Genomic DNA, 16,742 nt, shown 5'->3' with positions numbered 1-16,742 from the left:
TTTATAGACTTGCTGACGTCACAGGTGGTGAGACAACAAGTCTACACGCCATTGGCTGGCTATAATCAGTGGAGCTATCAGTTGCAAGTTCAGTAATAAAAGTAATGGGTAATTTAAGGTGATGGCTGGGAGATAGGACTGAAAAAGAGGAAAGTGTATGAAATCCAGCCATCCCTAATGATTGAACAGAATATGTATAGAAAAATTATAAGTTAAGAAAAGAACAAGTTACTGGTATTTCGATACCTGTGACACATGAAAAATAACATTTTGAAATTTCAGCTGAAATTTCAAGCTTTCTTTAAAAAATTGATTTTTGATACTATAATCGGTAAACCTGTACCCTTTAAACTAGTGAAAAGTGCTTCCTAGGCGAATTAATCACAGAACCATACTAATAAATACTTATAAGTTTCACCTAAATGCGAAAAAAACGACGAAACAACTAAGAATAAAGGAGAGGGTGAACTCCCAGACTCGCCACACACGAGAGCGAGACTGAAGCATAAAATGAAGAGACTATTTAATCTATGAGTGAGGAATCCATGAATGAATGACTACTGTGTTCCATTGGGACACCTCTCTCTTTTCTCTAGAGAAACAAATAGTTGATTAAGGAAAGCCTACTCGTCCTATGCTATTCTATCAAAGCAAAGCACCTGATTGGCTCATTTAAATTTTGCCGCTCTCAAGAAGAATTAGAATTTGAATGAGTCGATCAGGGTTTGATTTGCTTTATTTGAGTAAGTGTAAAAACTTAGAGTGAGAGATTTTATTCACATTTTAATGAATGAGAAAGGTGAGAGGACTTTTTCAAAAATTGAAAATAAATTATTACAAATGAAACTGTTTTTTTGCTGCATTATTCAAGTCAGATTTATTTTTTTCATCAAATGCCATGTGCTTCCCAATTTTTAGCTGAGTTTTTTTGTCATATATCAAAAATGCTACTCTGCATTTTCATCCGTGTCTGTGATAGCAAATGTTTTTCATTAATGTTTTGTGAATAATTTATTTTTCATCTTAGGTAACATACGGAAGTTCTTCAGGCTGTTCTGAATTCTTCGTATTTTATCTTTGTATTTTCCCATGAAGGAAACAATACAATAACACAATTGAATTATGAAAAAATATCACAGTATTCACAGATCACAGCACAGCTACGAAACAAACAGCACGGTTTTGTTAATTTTTGAGGTTATGTTTGGAACCGGTAGTGCATGGTGAGGTGAGGGGAGCGGAAGTGGCGCAAGGATTATGGCGGAGCAACCTAACAACACCAAGATACACTTCACACGACTTAATATTTATCCAAATTTCCCCAGAGAGGTTCAACGTACACTAATTCATGTGCAAGTCTTATTTTGTGTATTTTTGGTAACAAAAATTCAATTTTTCAAAAAAATTGAAAAATAAAAAGCCTTTTGAAATTTCAGTGAAAAATACGCTTGAAATTTCAAGGGCGAACTCAGGTTACGACTCGTTGTTTACAATGCACGTATTTGACTTGGTTTATGCATAAATTTACTCGATTTTTCAGAGGAACGCTCAATTATGAGCATTCTTGGCCATCTTCGTTTGATATTAAAATCTAAATATTGGCAGTGACACTTTTGTGTTACAAGGCTGGCTGCTTTTTTGGGCCCACATTTTGACATGTCCGCACTCTCCCTATATCTACGGTGTGAGTCATCAACATATAACAATCATGTAACTCGGTTTGCGACGTCGCAGACTTCCTGTCATACTTTATTTTTTAAACGGAAAACTACTCAACAGCAATTTTTTAAAACTGCCTTGATTTTTCTTCTCTGTGCGAAGAAAATTCTGCAAATACTTCAATGAGTGATATCAATTTCTTCTCCTTTAAAAAAATAACATAGAGGCGCACATTATCAGACACTGCAAACGAAATATGTGATTGCGGACTTACGCCGTCGATATGTACTCTATTACGGGGAAAACGCATCTTTCCTGGCTTCGTCACATACGCAGAGAAGAGGAAAATCACGCACCTTTTTTCTTAGAGACGCTACGTCCAGAGATGCTCCTTTTGGAACTACGAGATGGACTGCTCCGAGAGCTACGGGATCCGCTTCTACTGCTGCTCCGTGATGTGACGGACCTCCTGATGGGGCGGCCACCACCCGGGGGCCGGATATAGTAGGTCCACTGGTCAAAGGTCGTCCTGCTCTGGCGCCCTCTCCGAGATGCGGCCCTGGCGGATGCGGAACGACTTAAGGCCGCCCCCATCGCCGCCCCCATTATTCGCCCGTATTGGTCCATCGTATTGGTCATCGCCCTGTTTGCATTCAGGCCGGCCGTCAGCATTTCCATGCACCGCGCCTGGAGAGTCTGCAACCCGCTGAACTCTGGAGCCGCGTTCGAAGGAGCTAGAAGCGAGTACACCACTCGACCATCTGTTCGGAATATATAATGCAATTTTTCAATGAGTAAAAGTGAGGTGAAGAGTATTCATAGTCACAAAACCGATTGCGGTGAACGCACGAGTCGTAAGACGGGATGTTGGAGTTTTTTAGCCAACGTGCGTAAAAAGTTCAGCTTAAAGCTGAAATCTCATTGGAGAGGGAAAAAGCTCACACACAAGCACAATTTTCCCTCAAAGAGATATGCTGTTTGGAGCAACACTAGTTACGTCCATTCAGGAAGGCAACTGCAGACGCGGTTCGGCCTTGTTGGGCCAATCCTCAGTGCAGTGCAGCCCTGCTGCACCTGCACCTGCTGCTTGCTTGTGTGTGAGCTTTTTCCCTCTCTAATGAGATTTCAGCTTTAAGCTGAACTTTTTACGCCCGTTGGCTAAAAAACTCCAACATCCAGTATTCATAGTCGTTCCTTAAATAGCTCTTTCACTCAGGGAAGCCCTTTCTGTTTGCATTGTAATTAAAGATAGTTAACGGTTTTTGGCATGACATTATAAGAAGGACAATGGACAAGGTACGAATTTAAGCATTCTGATACTTGCTTCCTCATCAAAATTGAACGAAGAACACGAGTTTCGCATCAAAAATAACTGAAATCAACTCTTAACTAAGATATGAACCTTTTTGATTTACATTGGTGACGGGAAATATGTATTGCCCGGTCTTCAGAAACGCATTACTCTAAGTGAGTACTACATATGGTTTCGGCAGGCCTCTCAATCGAGCAATGTTCATTTCCCACCCTGTATTTTTCTAACTACAAAAAACTTGCTACAGCTGAAGCAAAGCGTTACCAAACAAAATTGAGTGAACGTGACCGAAATACTGCGAGCAAACTATTACTGCTCGTAAGCCGCTCACATTGCCTATAGAGATTTTGAAGGCGAACTGATCGGAACGAGTGAGAAACAATGCGACTAGATTATCAATCCGCTAATACGACGAAGGAGCGGGGCTCGCTAATTTAAAATTTGGGTCCTTAAAGACTTATTGAAACATTGGATGGTATTAACCTTTGGATGGTATTGGATGGTATTGGATGGCCCTTGAGGCTTCAAAAGCGACGGAGGAGCAAACGAGACTTCAAAATTATATCGTATTCAAAACTTTAAATGGGGCCTAGCAAAGAATGAAGGGGCCCTGATAATTATTTGATGTCATAAACATGTTTCTTATAATTTATCTATGAACGCTAGTGTTTATCCTAGGATTTATATATAGATGATGAATAGGACTATTAAATTAAATAATTTAAGGATAGAAGTTTCACACAATATATAACTTGCACTCATAAGACGAACTCATGGTCTCTATCCTAATTTTTAGAGAAGTAAAATTTACATTTAATGTTCACTTAAAAATCAAGAGGACTTACCTTTGCACAAAATGTGTGCATCTTTATCATTTTAATATTAAATATATACCATAGTGTTTCATAAAATATAAAGGGAAAACATATTTAAGGTCTAATGAAAATCTTTGGAAGGAATTGTCAGATCAATCGCAAGAACCTGAATATGTGAATAATTTTCATCGGTCTGGTGTTTATTTCTCTTTATCAATGATAGATAACACGTGAAGGTGACGAATAAATGAAGTGGATTTTTTTTCCCTTGCCTGACAATGAGTTTTGCGTGGTGAGAAGTCAAATTTTGTTTGCATGAGTCAAAAAGGAGAGCATGACGATCATTACCCTTGAGTAATCTTTAACTTACCTGATACATTGTTTCTTGACAAAGCACGAGAACTCGCTAAACTGCCGCTCAAACTGCTGAGAACACACGCAATCAATGTCCATGGGATTGCTCGTTTGAAAATCGATAATTTCATTCCTCGCGGTTGGTTCAATTTCCTCAAGCTCGTCTCCCCTTCAATGCGCCCTGTCATATCATGAGATTCACAGTTGAATAAACGAAATTCAAAAACGTAAAAAGCGCCATGCTCGGCACAGGACTCTCAATGCTTCGCTCTGTCAGATATTTTATTTATCTTTGAAATGTAACGTGATTGTTCTTAATAGAAAGTAACATAAACATATTTTATTTATCACCTTAAGTATTTTAATTTGTACTTTACGGGGAAAGGGGGTATGTTGTGGGGTACACTCGTGTGGAACCGAAGGGACTGTGCTCGGCACTTGTGGATCGTATACTGAGAGCGAAATGTGGTATACGAATCCGGAAAGAATTTTAAAGAGTTTGACCTACGTTCATTCCAGCCTTGAAGCCAGTTTTCGCGGGGTTTAGTCACGCAGACAGAGGGATCAACGTGTGTACGAGTGCGAACTCCATGGGAACTATAAAAAAGAAAGGCAGTTGCATGATGTCTCTTCAACGCATGATGCACGTAGTCTAATCCGATTTTTTCCTGTGTGACGTCATGATTTCGACTTTGTTTCACTCAGCCACATATCGATCCAACGGTGTAAGTCGGCAATCACATAACTCGCTTGCGGTGTCTGAAAATCTCCGCCTCTATGTTATTTTTTTAGAGGAGAACAAATTGACATGATTCCTTGAAGCTTTTGCAGAATTTTCTTCGCATAGAGAAGAAAAATCACTGCAGTTTTAAAGAATGGCCGTTGGGTAGTTTTCCGTTTAAAAAATAAAGTATGATAGGAAGTCTGCGACGTCGCAAATCGAGTTACGTGATTGCCGACTTACACCGTCGATATGAATGATGCTAAAAATCCAATTTTTCCAATTTGCGTGCGTGAGTATAGCGACACGCACGTAAATAGCCTAGCATAATACTTTCGAGGAAAAAAAAAACCCTTTGGGCTTGATAGTAAAAATCAATTTTTTTACAAATCATTTCATTAATTTATTCTTAAGTTTTTTTCTCTTCCTTTTAATAGGTTTTCATTTTTTTAGATCTTTATCTTTTATTGTGTTTAGTTATTATTTATGAAATTGTTAAAAATTATATAATCACGGTTAAGTGCGGGGATAATCAGGATTGGGGGGTCCAAAAATCGGAAAAAGTGCGTTACGTAATACTTAAACGGCCCCTTTGCGGTACATCGATTGATCTGCCATTTGAACCTATAGAAAAATATCGACAGGGTGTGTACAACGAACAACTTAATAATCGATTCTTTACCACAGCCTCAAATGGAAACATATCGATAATCGACCATTCACGCTTCGCCACTGGGAGAAACTCATCATGGGCTCCAACGATGAGTCAGTGGTCTTCTCTAAATCCAGAGCACTGCTCATTGCACTCAAGCACATCAGGAGCCGTCATCAGATAACAGTGATATTTTAATGTATTGTGCGTTTTTAAGTAGAGTTTAACATCATTGTGGTTGCTGTGTTGGCTCATGATGATCTAAAAAATATATGCATTGAATGTAATATACTAAAAAATTGGAAAGTACAATCAGTGGAAAGTTCGTTAGTTCGTCCCAACTTTTTCTCCCTCCCTGTCAACCACTTCGGTTGCTAGCGCATTTTTGGCTATGACACAATCTCCGCATTTTACAGCGTTGGAAATTTTTTTCCTCCGAATATGGACGTCAAATGCCGTGGATAAAGAGATTTTTTGGATGATTCAACGTTTCATCATCCTCGTGTACGATAGCACAAGTCCGACAGGTCAATTAAAAAGTGCGGTTGAATTTCACAAAAGTCAAAAGGTCGACAAGTTGAAAATATTCCACTAGACTGGCTCCAGAACAGCACTTTGGACGAGTCATGTTGCACGTCAAAATTTGGAAGGCTTCTATCACCGGAACTTCCCTCGACTACCAATAGATAGCCGGAAAAATTGATTCTAAAAGCAGCAGAGGAAATAGCAAAATTGTGCCTTGGTGGCAGGGTTGCACAGGTGAAATGTAATATTAAAAAATGTCCGTGAAATATTTCATGAAATTCCAGAAAGTTGTGAAAAATATGAAACATATTTTCAGGGGTTGGGTATGCGACACGCACGAAGAAAACTCCAGAAAGCAAAAACCAGTCGCCTTTCATTTAATTTTGAATTTAACCTGGAGAAATATTTATCAATATTTTTCATATTTTTCTGATATTTCACGAAACATTTCATGTGAAATTTCAAGATTTTATTTTTCACGAAAAATTGCAACCTTGCTTGGTAGACCGAGTCACCTTGGATGAGTGTCTTCAACTCATGTTTTGTAAGTGCGGTCACTGAGACACAGGGCTAAGTTACTAATAACTAAAACGGCAGCCAATGGCAGAGGTAAAATGGGTGAATGAACTCGGGTCCCAATTGTTCCCCATGTTCCAGTAAATTTGTGAAAAATTTAATGTCAGCGGTTCGAGAAGAACCCCCGATATGTGAGAAAAGAATAAGGATCGGTTTCGATAGCCATGCAGCATCCTAAAAAATACCGGTTAAATACCGAGCACCATGAGAATTCCGGCATAGGTCTTGATTGATTTACGTTTAAGATACCTGAGGCTAATCAACTCCACCACGAATAAGAGAATTGGATCACAAAACAAAAAGCATTGAATTTTTATATCGATTTTATTCATCTTTTCGCTTTGAAACATCCCTTTCGAGTTATGAACAATCAACTACTAAAATATTAACAAACATTCGTGAATTATATTACAGAGGAAAAAATAAAAAAGTAAAAATTTGGAAGATGCCCAGCTCGCGAGTAAGTTTTCTGAAAGTTGTCATAGAATGACCAGTTAGGCAAACTGAGCTGGGCTAACATTACTTCGTTAAAAATAAATATTTAAAGTAATAACAATTAAAAAAATAAAATCACATAGTTGATATTAAACGATTTCACGGAAATTTCCTCGAGAAAACAATCTGACATGAAAAACTGTTAAGAGAGAAAAAGGATTTTAAAGAAAGTGAAGAAAAAAGTTAAGTACACCAAGGTTACACATGCCGAATTATCCAGGATTAAATTAACAGATTTCAGGAATATTTGAGGTCAATGCAAGAATTATTCGTGATAAAACATTTCTTTGCCGAATCCGTCTCTTCGAACATTTAGCTCCCTAATTCGAAAAAATCATTCTATTTAGCATTAAGGCAACATGTGTAGATTAAATCCTACCAGATGAGCTATACCCTTTTAAAAAAAAGGGATGGGGCTCTTAAAATTACCTTTGACTTTTGAACTCTAGGATAATACCTAATTTCGCCCATAAACATTGTCAAAATGAAAAAATCTCATATTTAAAAGACTGCAATTTCGAGGACAAGCTGTTTCAGAAATAATTTTATACCACAAATAAATCTTATTTTGACCCAAAAAACTGCTGAGGTGCTCCTGGATCGGCGGTTATTAAACTTATTTCTTCATGACCTTTTATAATTGATAAACATATTGAAGTGCATGGTTACAGCAAAAATTGATTTCAGTTAAATTTTAGTCAAATGTTTGCACTTTTCCAATAATTATATGTACCATAAACACCTACACATGTCATATCATGAGGAGGGGAAAATAATTAGTACGAGACTTTTGTGTTGGACTGTGCGTGTGGCAGGCAACGTGTTTCTTTGGCTCGTGATTTTGGATAAAATAATGCAAGTCTTCATAATGCTTTTTTTTTAAAAAAAATGTGTGTCTTCTTTATTCTGATTAAGGAATAGGAATGGTTGTAAGTGATACAAAATTGCTTCGCGGTACTTCCTTTAATTGTTGCCTTATTTTTACTGCTGTTCTCGCTGCTGCATTGATGTGCTCCTTCAGTTTCAACGTGCTCATGAAGAGCGTACATTGAGACTGAAAACGTAAGGTGCTATTATCGGTGCAATTAAATTATTATAGTAAAACATTAACAATAGAAACAACGTTTATTCAAAGCTGTTTATAAACTTAGGGGAGATATATTTTTCCATACCCGAGCAGCAGTGATCGCGATAAGTTGTGATTTGATCGGAGAATGTATCACGGTTTTATCGAAGTCGATTTATTGCAATAAGTTTTATCATACAAAAAATCGTGATAAAGTGAGATATAATTTCGTTTTTATTTGACGCAAATTTATAGAGATAAAATCGGGACCAGATTCAGGATAATCGCTCAGATGTTGTTGATTCTAGCTATTTCATCGCCAAAAAGTTGAAACAAATCTCAACTTAATTTCAAAATATTGTGATTTTTCGGATGAAAATTATATTTGTGTAGCGATGTCGCTGTAAAATATGAAAATGTCTGGTTATAAGTAAAATGTATTCTAATACTGGCGAGAGCAGTGAATGTACGAGTAGGTATGCGGTATTAATGTAGAAGCGTATGTGGATGAATTACATACAAAAATGAGGGAAAGAACGAAACATTGGAATGACTTTTCTGGTCAAATTCATTGGCGTCTAGATGCCGATTACTGTACCTCATTCAAATATCATAAAAAATCAGTGACATTTAAACATATAATTTTGTTGAGCGGTGTGGGAAAAAAAAGTTCTTGGTATGCTGGTAACACTTAATTTATGACACCTAATAATAAATTGTGTATTTAATCCTAAATTATAGATCACCGTATACGACGTCAAATCGTTTTCTCGCAGTCTTACTGAATGTGAAAACCGAATTCTGTGAAAATGAACAAAACTACACTCAAAAAAAAATGTTTGCGTTAATATTTTGACTTAAAGCGTCGTTTCTTGTCAATTTTTTTTTTTTTTTTTTTTTTTTTTTTTTTTTTTTTTTTTTTTTTTTTTTTTTTTTTTTTAATTAAATTCGTCCAGATTTGACTTAAAGTCGGTAGTTTTTTTGTGTCAAAGAAAAGTTGTTTATCGTTAAATTAAAGTTTAAATAAAGATTACAGAACAACGTTCCTGTGCCTAAATAAACTGACTTTAAGTTAAATTCGCACAGATTCTACTCAAAAAACGACACTTTATGTCAAAATAATACCTTAAGATTTTTTTTTTCAGTGTATAGTGCAATGCGTAATTTTGAATACTTGAATATCACTAAACGTGTAGAAACATATGCATACACGATATACACGTATACTGAGTGTCACAACTAATATACATATTGGGTTAGTGGATACTGCGCTAATACTGCTGCAATAACATTTTCAGTAACAAGGAAACAGGTGGGACTAGGAATTGTTTATGTCAAATTTGGAAAAATCAATTTTTAATTGAGAGGAATGAGAGGGCTGACTCCAATTAGCAATTTTTAAATTCCATGAGATTTCTCGACGCAATCAAGATAACTTATTTGTAGAATAAATATTGCTAAATGAGCAGAACGTTACTAGGCAAGATGTAGTATCAAAATAAAAGTGTATTTCATCCCTCGATCATCTTCCCGTGGCCTTAAAAAGGATTTACGAACGCAAACCAAATGCAAATAGAACGCGAGGAAATACATTGATCATTATTTGATAAAATGTCCAGTTTTGATTACTTTATGCTTGCAATGTTTTTTTGTCAAATATTCTCTCCAAAACTCAGGATTCAAAATTCTATCTTCACTCAGAATAAACCTTTCGGCGTCAGAATTTCTCAATATTTACATTTCACTAGATTTTACTTGAAGGAGACTTCAATTTGCTTCGGTTTATGAAAAAACCTCATGAAACTTTACCCTCCTATTGGAAACTTACAAAATTGATTAAGTCTTGAGAGACGAAATGGACATATTCACCGCATATTCCGGCACGTAATCATCGAATCATCTCTCCTATGTGATGCGCAATAACGAGATCGCTGCCACATGACTAGGGGAGCCGTGTTTCGCGTTAATTTTGGTGATTTTTCACATTTCAACGCTCGTGTTTGAGAGCAAACCTTCCGATACAAGTTCAATGGCGATTCTGCAAGTTGGCAACAAAGTTTTCTTCCATTGGAATCCTTTAAAAATATCGATTTAGGTGAGGAAAATAGTGCCTCCCTAAGAATCAATATTTTAAATAGGGGAAAAACAGTTTCCAACTTTTTAAAAATTAACGCAGAGTCGGCCACGACACCACACATCATCACTCCTCTAACGGAAAGGCGTATCTCGATTTTCGCATGAGCCCCAGAAAGCATGCATTTATATGTAAAACAGGGCTCACGCGGAATTTGAGATACGCCTTTACGCGAGTGGGGTGACGAGATGTCCGTACAAGGCACAAATCAACTGTTGATAGCTCATTGTTGACAAATTCACCAAAAAAAACGGATTTTTAGTGCAACTTCAAAAATAGGTTGAAATTTGCATGAACAACCTATGTCAGTCTTGGTCTTGGTTTAGGAAACAAATCTTTGGATTCTCTCAACGAGCGGAAACCCATATCAAACAAAATCAGTAGGTTTCAGTTGGAACTTTGGAGATTTCAGCTTTAACTTTATGGCGAACTTCATTTACATCGAAACGAAGACAGATAAAGCGAATGCGATGAGGAGTAGTGTGAAACTTTGGGCGACAGGCACTGCGTGATTCCCATCATCGGGGCCGGTCTCCGGTAGACATGTTGCGTTCTCGATGTGAGCCAGATCTAGGTTCTGCCTGATTTTATCAGGGACATCGATGAAGGTCCTGTTTAGTCCGACTGTCTTCATGAGGCACCTGCAAAAATAAACAAAACAAAATAATGCAATCGTAAATACAATTGTATTGTCAATTATGTACTAGTAATTGCATTCAATTGTACTGCCTCAACTCTAGAGTGATGCGTACCATCGTTTCTCGGATGAAGGAACATATAATTCCATCCCAAGGTTGCAAAATTGGCAGAAACAGTACAATTTTTTACAAAAATATACTTACCCTCTACTGCATGGAATTTTTTTGCGACGCCGATTTTGATGAAAAAAATATATGTTATAGTAAAATGTAATTAAAAAGACACGTCTTTGAGCTTTTTTTGAAATTTCAATTTTTTCTTTAACTTTTGAAGCTTAAAAAAGCTCATTGCCATACGGCAACAACATGTAGTAATTTCTTGCCAGAGTATCCACTTGTTTCCATATGGCAACAACATACAGTGCAGGAGTGGAATGGTGATGCCAGGGCATAACTCTTGTGCGGGACTTTTGGAAAAAAAAACTAAGAAAAAAAGTTTTTTTTGATTCTTCTAACATTACCAAATTCAAAAAGCATCTAATGATGAATTGTAAGCTCCGTTTTTGGACAGCACGACACATGATTGCGTCGGAGCCAGTATGTTGTTGCCATATGGCAACAGGAAAAGTGTTGGGCCAGAAGTTTGCCGGTATGTTGTTGCCATATGGCATCTTGCCGTTTTTGAGCCGAAAATAATATTTAAATTGTTTTTATTATCATCGGACCAGGAAATTTTCAATTTAGACCGTATGGGCCATAACTGTGATTTTTTTCCCGTCTCTGAAGGCAAGCCAAGTCATTCAAAACATCCTTCAAAGTTGGGCTCCTCGCGGCTACTCCTCAAAAATGGTCCCGTTGGAAAAACATGATTATTTAGTTGATTTGGCAGCTTCAGTTCCCCCCACCACAATTTTTTTTAGGTTGGTAATGCGGTTGAGTTCCCTATAATCCACACAGGGTACCAATATGAGCATTCCTGAATTTACTACGAATTAAATAATTGCTGTTGCCATATGGCTACGCGATGCAGTAGAGGGTTAAATGCAATTTTTGTCCAAAAATTTTCTGATTTTTGCAGAGGAGCTGAGGCGAAATCGGTGAGGTTTTGAGCTTGAAATGCCCAAGATTCTCCAGGTAAAAATGCGACTTGCGAAGGAAAATTTGGCAACATTGAAAAGTAGTTACGTTACTTCGTGAGGGAACGACGACGTATTGATTGTTAAACTGTTATGTTAAGAAGAAACGATGTATGAACATTCCCTGGATGATTCTTCCAGGCGTCGAGTTGAATTGGAACTGGACGGAACTTTTGCGACAAAGAACATGATGTCTTTTATGCGCCTTCATTTTGCGAAGTTTACTTACCATAGAATATCCTACAACATCAATTACTTGGTCAGAGAAATATACAAGCTTGATGTGAGGATGAAATTCTCCGCACCTTATGGGCAAATTACATAACATCAAAATATTTTAATCAATTGCATTAGTGAGCTATAAAATTATTTGAACACTTCAGTTCAGACTTCTGATTGAAATTCCTATGATGTTTCAATTATTTACCTACCATCAAAAAAAAAATAAATAAAAATAAAAAAAAATTATTTTTCTTCCCTCAACGCTTGTTTCTAAGCAAAGTTGCAACGGAAAAATTATCCTATGACCAATGTTGATGACGGCCTTCGGATCTAGCTATGATCCAACTTTTCTATCAAGCCATCAAGAAAAGATTATCTTGCATCGTGGTTTGGAAATTCTGCCCTGTCTACAAGGTTACGAACCTGAGTTTTGGAATGCTGACTGGATCATTCTCGTTGCTCATCCAAATCGTTAGAGTCGTTCCGGGGACGGAAGTCTCGATGAGAGACACGAGGGCACCACGCGATTGCGCAGCCAAACCGGCGCGCACTGCAAATGTAACCGGCACAATCAATCGGGTCCGACTCAAAGCCGCTGTCATGTTGTTGATGTGATCAGCAGTGTAACCACCTAAATGGGAACGTAAAATATTAGTAAAATTGTAAATGAGAAAAAAAAAACACTAAGAAGTGGCCCGAGCTGTATGTAACAAGGTGGAAAAATGGTGCTGGGTCCACACCATTCCGCAGGGAAAACAAAGCCAACATTTTCCAAACATTATAATTAGAGTCAAAATTACATTTTTTGAACTCTAATGCGTACCAGTATAAAACTGTATTGTACTGAGTGGACCCAGCACCATTTCTCCACCTTGTTAAAATTGTAAACGTTCATTGAAATTATTAGAATGGGCCACTCTGATGGCTGAAATTCGAGATCACACATCTCCATTGCCGTGTCTCAAAATCTCTGCTTCTATTTAAGTTTTTCGGAGAGGGAGAAGTCAACTACGTAGCTTGAACTTTCTATTGAAAATTTTGCTACTAGAGAAGAAAAATCACGGGTGTTTTTAAAAAATTAAGTTGACTAGATTTCCAGTGAAATTATGAGGTATGGCAGGAGGCACATTTTGTTTGCATCTTACTTAGTTTATGTTGGAAAGCTTTTCGGGAATCCATTTTTCAACGTGTATATTATACGGTTGTTTTCAATTCGCCTTCAACTGCGTCGGTTTCAGGACATTTTGTCAACGATTTTTTGTCCGCGCGCCTTTTTTGTACAGTAGTTTACGCCCACACATAAAATAAGCAACGGTGACTTGGTTCAAGCGTTATATTTTAGTCGGTATGTAAAATTATACTGACGATATGGAAATGAGAAATTGAGAGAGAAAGAGGTGTTGTTATAATTGCTCATTTTCTAAATGAAATGTTATTACTTTCTTCTTTTGAATCATCTTTTTAAATTGTCATTGGTGAATATTTGGTTTTATTTCTATCCTTAAAATATTCGATGTACAATATACCTAATATGTGTATGGGTACTTTTTTTTATTTTTTTTTTATTTTTTCTTTACGAAATTATTACTTCATTTTGAAAACATTTATATTTTTAAAACGTGACAAATATTTGTAAAACCTGTTCCAAGCGACATTAATCTCAATAAGCCGCAGTTGTGCCAACAGAAACTGCAAAAATGAATAAAAGAGGAAAAAAACCAAGAAGCACGCAATCTTTAGTATTAACCCATTTGTGCATCGATCTTTTAGAGTCAAATACGTCAAATTTTGAGCGTTTGGTTGCGCGTACACCTCGCTGTAGCACAATAAAAGCACAAAATGTAAAAGAAAAAATTTAAGTGCTTTGGAAATCATTAAATTTTACATGGAACCATCAATATTTAAAAAACACACATTATATTATTATTCTTCTTTAATAAATTGATACATATTTTTTCCCCATCAATTTAAATGAGAATAATCAATGCAGAGTGTCCAAACATTTCAAAATCATGAGTTAAAAAACGCTGACCATGCGAGTATAAATATTAAAGCCTAACAGAGCGGAGCGGCGTGCTGCTAGCGCGAGAGACTCACTGGCGCCTACAAACCTAAGTGGATACTTCACGTATTGCACAATGCTTGAAGTATCCACTTAGGTTTGTAGGCGCCAGTGAGCCTTTCGCGCTGGCCGCCCGCCCGCCGTGAGGCTGCGCCTGAAGCAACTATTTCACAACAGAGGTGTTGCATAGTATCATACGAAATTGAACGTATCAAGAATGACAGGCATTCTCTAAAAGTACAGATCTTTCCTCGCAAAATAATTCAAGATACTTATCGTAAACTGTAAAAATCTAAGAGCCTTTAGCTGAGGCAAATATAGAGGTTCATCCGGTTCAGGTATAACAAGGTGGGAAAATCTTGAAAGATAATTAAGACCTGTTACGCCAAAGAGGTGTAGAGAGTTTTAATTAATTTTGTCTCAAAATTAATACCAAAACTCTCAACTATATATTATTCTCCGTTGGACCAAACAGACAAAACAAAAAAAAAAACAAGCGAACCCTCATTCTTTCAAGACATGATACATTTTCATCCAAAACGTCTTGAGCAATTGTCGTTTGTATTTACATGTGGACCAATTAACTTTGGGTCTCAACTGGCACGTGGACCAAAACTCCCGTGCCGATAAAACGCGCGGACGTAAATTGCTGGAAAAAACAGGTGCGCGGACAAAAAATCGTTGACGAAATATCCTATCACCGCTGCGTCCGCAGTGATTGCTGTTTTGAGGACGTCTGCGTGCTGATCTCAGCTCATTACATACTTGATTTTCTGAAGGCGTTGAATGTGCGAAAGTAGACCACCCTGTTGGAGAACAACAGACGTAAGATTGAACGAATCGCTCAATCCCTACTTCGTTCCTTCTCCAACATCTCGCGCTACTTGCGCACATAAAACGCCTTCAGAGAGTCGAGTATGTAATGAACTAAAATCAGCACGCACAACACAGACGTAACAACAATTGCTGCAGACGCAACTGAAGGCGAATCGCTTTCGCACATAAAACGCCTTCAGAGAGTCGAGTATGTAATGAACTAAAATCAGCACGCACAACACAGACGTAACAACAATTGCTGCAGACGCAACTGAAGGCGAGTCGCTTTCGCACATGAAACGCCTTCAGAGAGTCGAGTATGTAATGAACTAAAATCAGCGCGCACAATACAGACGTAACAACAATTGCTGCAGACGCAACTGAAGGTGAATCGCTTTCGCACATTAAACGCCGTCAGAGAGTCAAGTATCTAATGAGCTAAAATCAACACAACACACATACATATTCGTGACAAAAATTGCTGTAGACGCAGCAGAAGGAGAATTAATCAGTTAAAAAAAAAAGTATGATAAGTGGTCTGCGTGTAACTAGAGGATATGTATTCGATCGAATAAATCGAATGAGAAATAAAAACGTGAACCGGTCAACACCGATTCAAAGGACAAATCAATAAAAAAGCTGATCAAAATCAGTAGAAAACTTGCGACCATAAACATTTTAAATTGCGATATCACAAAATTAGGATCAGCCAAGATTTTGATTTTTTGCGATTTTAAGTCCACGCGTATCATAGACTCACTCCCTGTAAACCGTTTTTGGGTAAATTTTTGTCGCATTTTTTTTTTTGGGGGGGGGGGCGGGCTTCGAGACCACTGTGTATGAGGAGTGTGCTCTCTCATGGGAAAAAATTAAGACCCTCCCTATATGACTGAAAACGTACAGAATTTGGGGGACCGTGTAAGTTGAATATGAATGTACCAAAATGGGTATTATTCACTTACCGACGGAATTTTTTTCACTCATTTCAGTGGTCCAGCCAACGGAGATCACAGCATTTGGGAATTTCTCATCACACGCTTTCAGGAAGAAGTCAGCATCCACTGGTTTTGTCTTGCTGTTAATCGGGCCAGAGACTATATCTGCATTCAGCCATAATGGGACAAACTAAAGAATAAAAGAGGTCAGAATCACTATGTAACAATACGAAACGTAACTCTCAAATCGTCGTGCGTAATGATAAAAACTAGTGGAATAAGTCTTAACGGCGTTATTGGCTAAAAACCCAGATATGTAAAAAAAAGCTCACTTCAATCTTTGAGTGATAAGAATGAGAATGCATAGTAAGACAAACTTTACAATATAAGTAGGTGATGAATATTGGTCATATTCAGGGACCATTCGGAAAAAGAACAGATTCTCATTTGACCTTCTCCAAAATTTCCCGGATTTCGATTAATGTCTTTGCCTATCAGAAACATTTAGCTTTACAATACAAAGACAATCTAGAGAGCGGGTAACCAGGCCAAAATTTCAACGAATAAACCCAAAAAGTTTCGGCTGAAAACTCAGCCATCCTTTTTTGGATAAATTAAAAGAAA

General features: G+C 37.3%; 2 protein-coding genes across 4 annotated transcripts in view; both read right to left on the bottom strand.

The window, feature by feature from the left end:
* The window catches only part of LOC109039333 (uncharacterized), a 71,306-nt gene extending 64,521 nt beyond the window's left edge, over positions 1 to 6,785 (bottom strand). For both annotated transcript variants that reach the window (XM_019054769.2, XM_072305796.1), the window contains exons 1-2: positions 4,157 to 6,785; positions 2,016 to 2,420 (exon numbers count right to left, since the gene is read on the bottom strand). In XM_019054769.2, the coding sequence (XP_018910314.2) occupies positions 2,016 to 2,420; positions 4,157 to 4,328 (577 nt within the window). In that variant the 5' untranslated portion in view covers positions 4,329 to 6,785. The remainder of the gene's footprint in view (positions 1 to 2,015; positions 2,421 to 4,156) is intronic.
* Positions 6,786 to 6,919: 134 nt separating this feature from the next.
* The window catches only part of LOC109039323 (protein FAM151B), a 42,438-nt gene continuing 32,615 nt past the window's right edge, over positions 6,920 to 16,742 (bottom strand). For both annotated transcript variants that reach the window (XM_072305797.1, XM_072305798.1), the window contains exons 4-6: positions 16,146 to 16,308; positions 12,729 to 12,936; positions 6,920 to 10,950 (exon numbers count right to left, since the gene is read on the bottom strand). In XM_072305797.1, coding sequence (XP_072161898.1) covers positions 10,746 to 10,950; positions 12,729 to 12,936; positions 16,146 to 16,308 — 576 coding nt within the window. In that variant the 3' untranslated portion in view covers positions 6,920 to 10,745. The remainder of the gene's footprint in view (positions 10,951 to 12,728; positions 12,937 to 16,145; positions 16,309 to 16,742) is intronic.

This window comes from Bemisia tabaci, unplaced genomic scaffold (assembly GCF_918797505.1).
Source record: "Bemisia tabaci unplaced genomic scaffold, PGI_BMITA_v3".
Lineage (NCBI taxonomy): Eukaryota > Metazoa > Arthropoda > Insecta > Hemiptera > Aleyrodidae > Bemisia > Bemisia tabaci.
The sequence above is the reverse complement of the archived record's forward strand: the minus strand, read 5'-3'. Positions and strand labels throughout refer to the sequence as shown.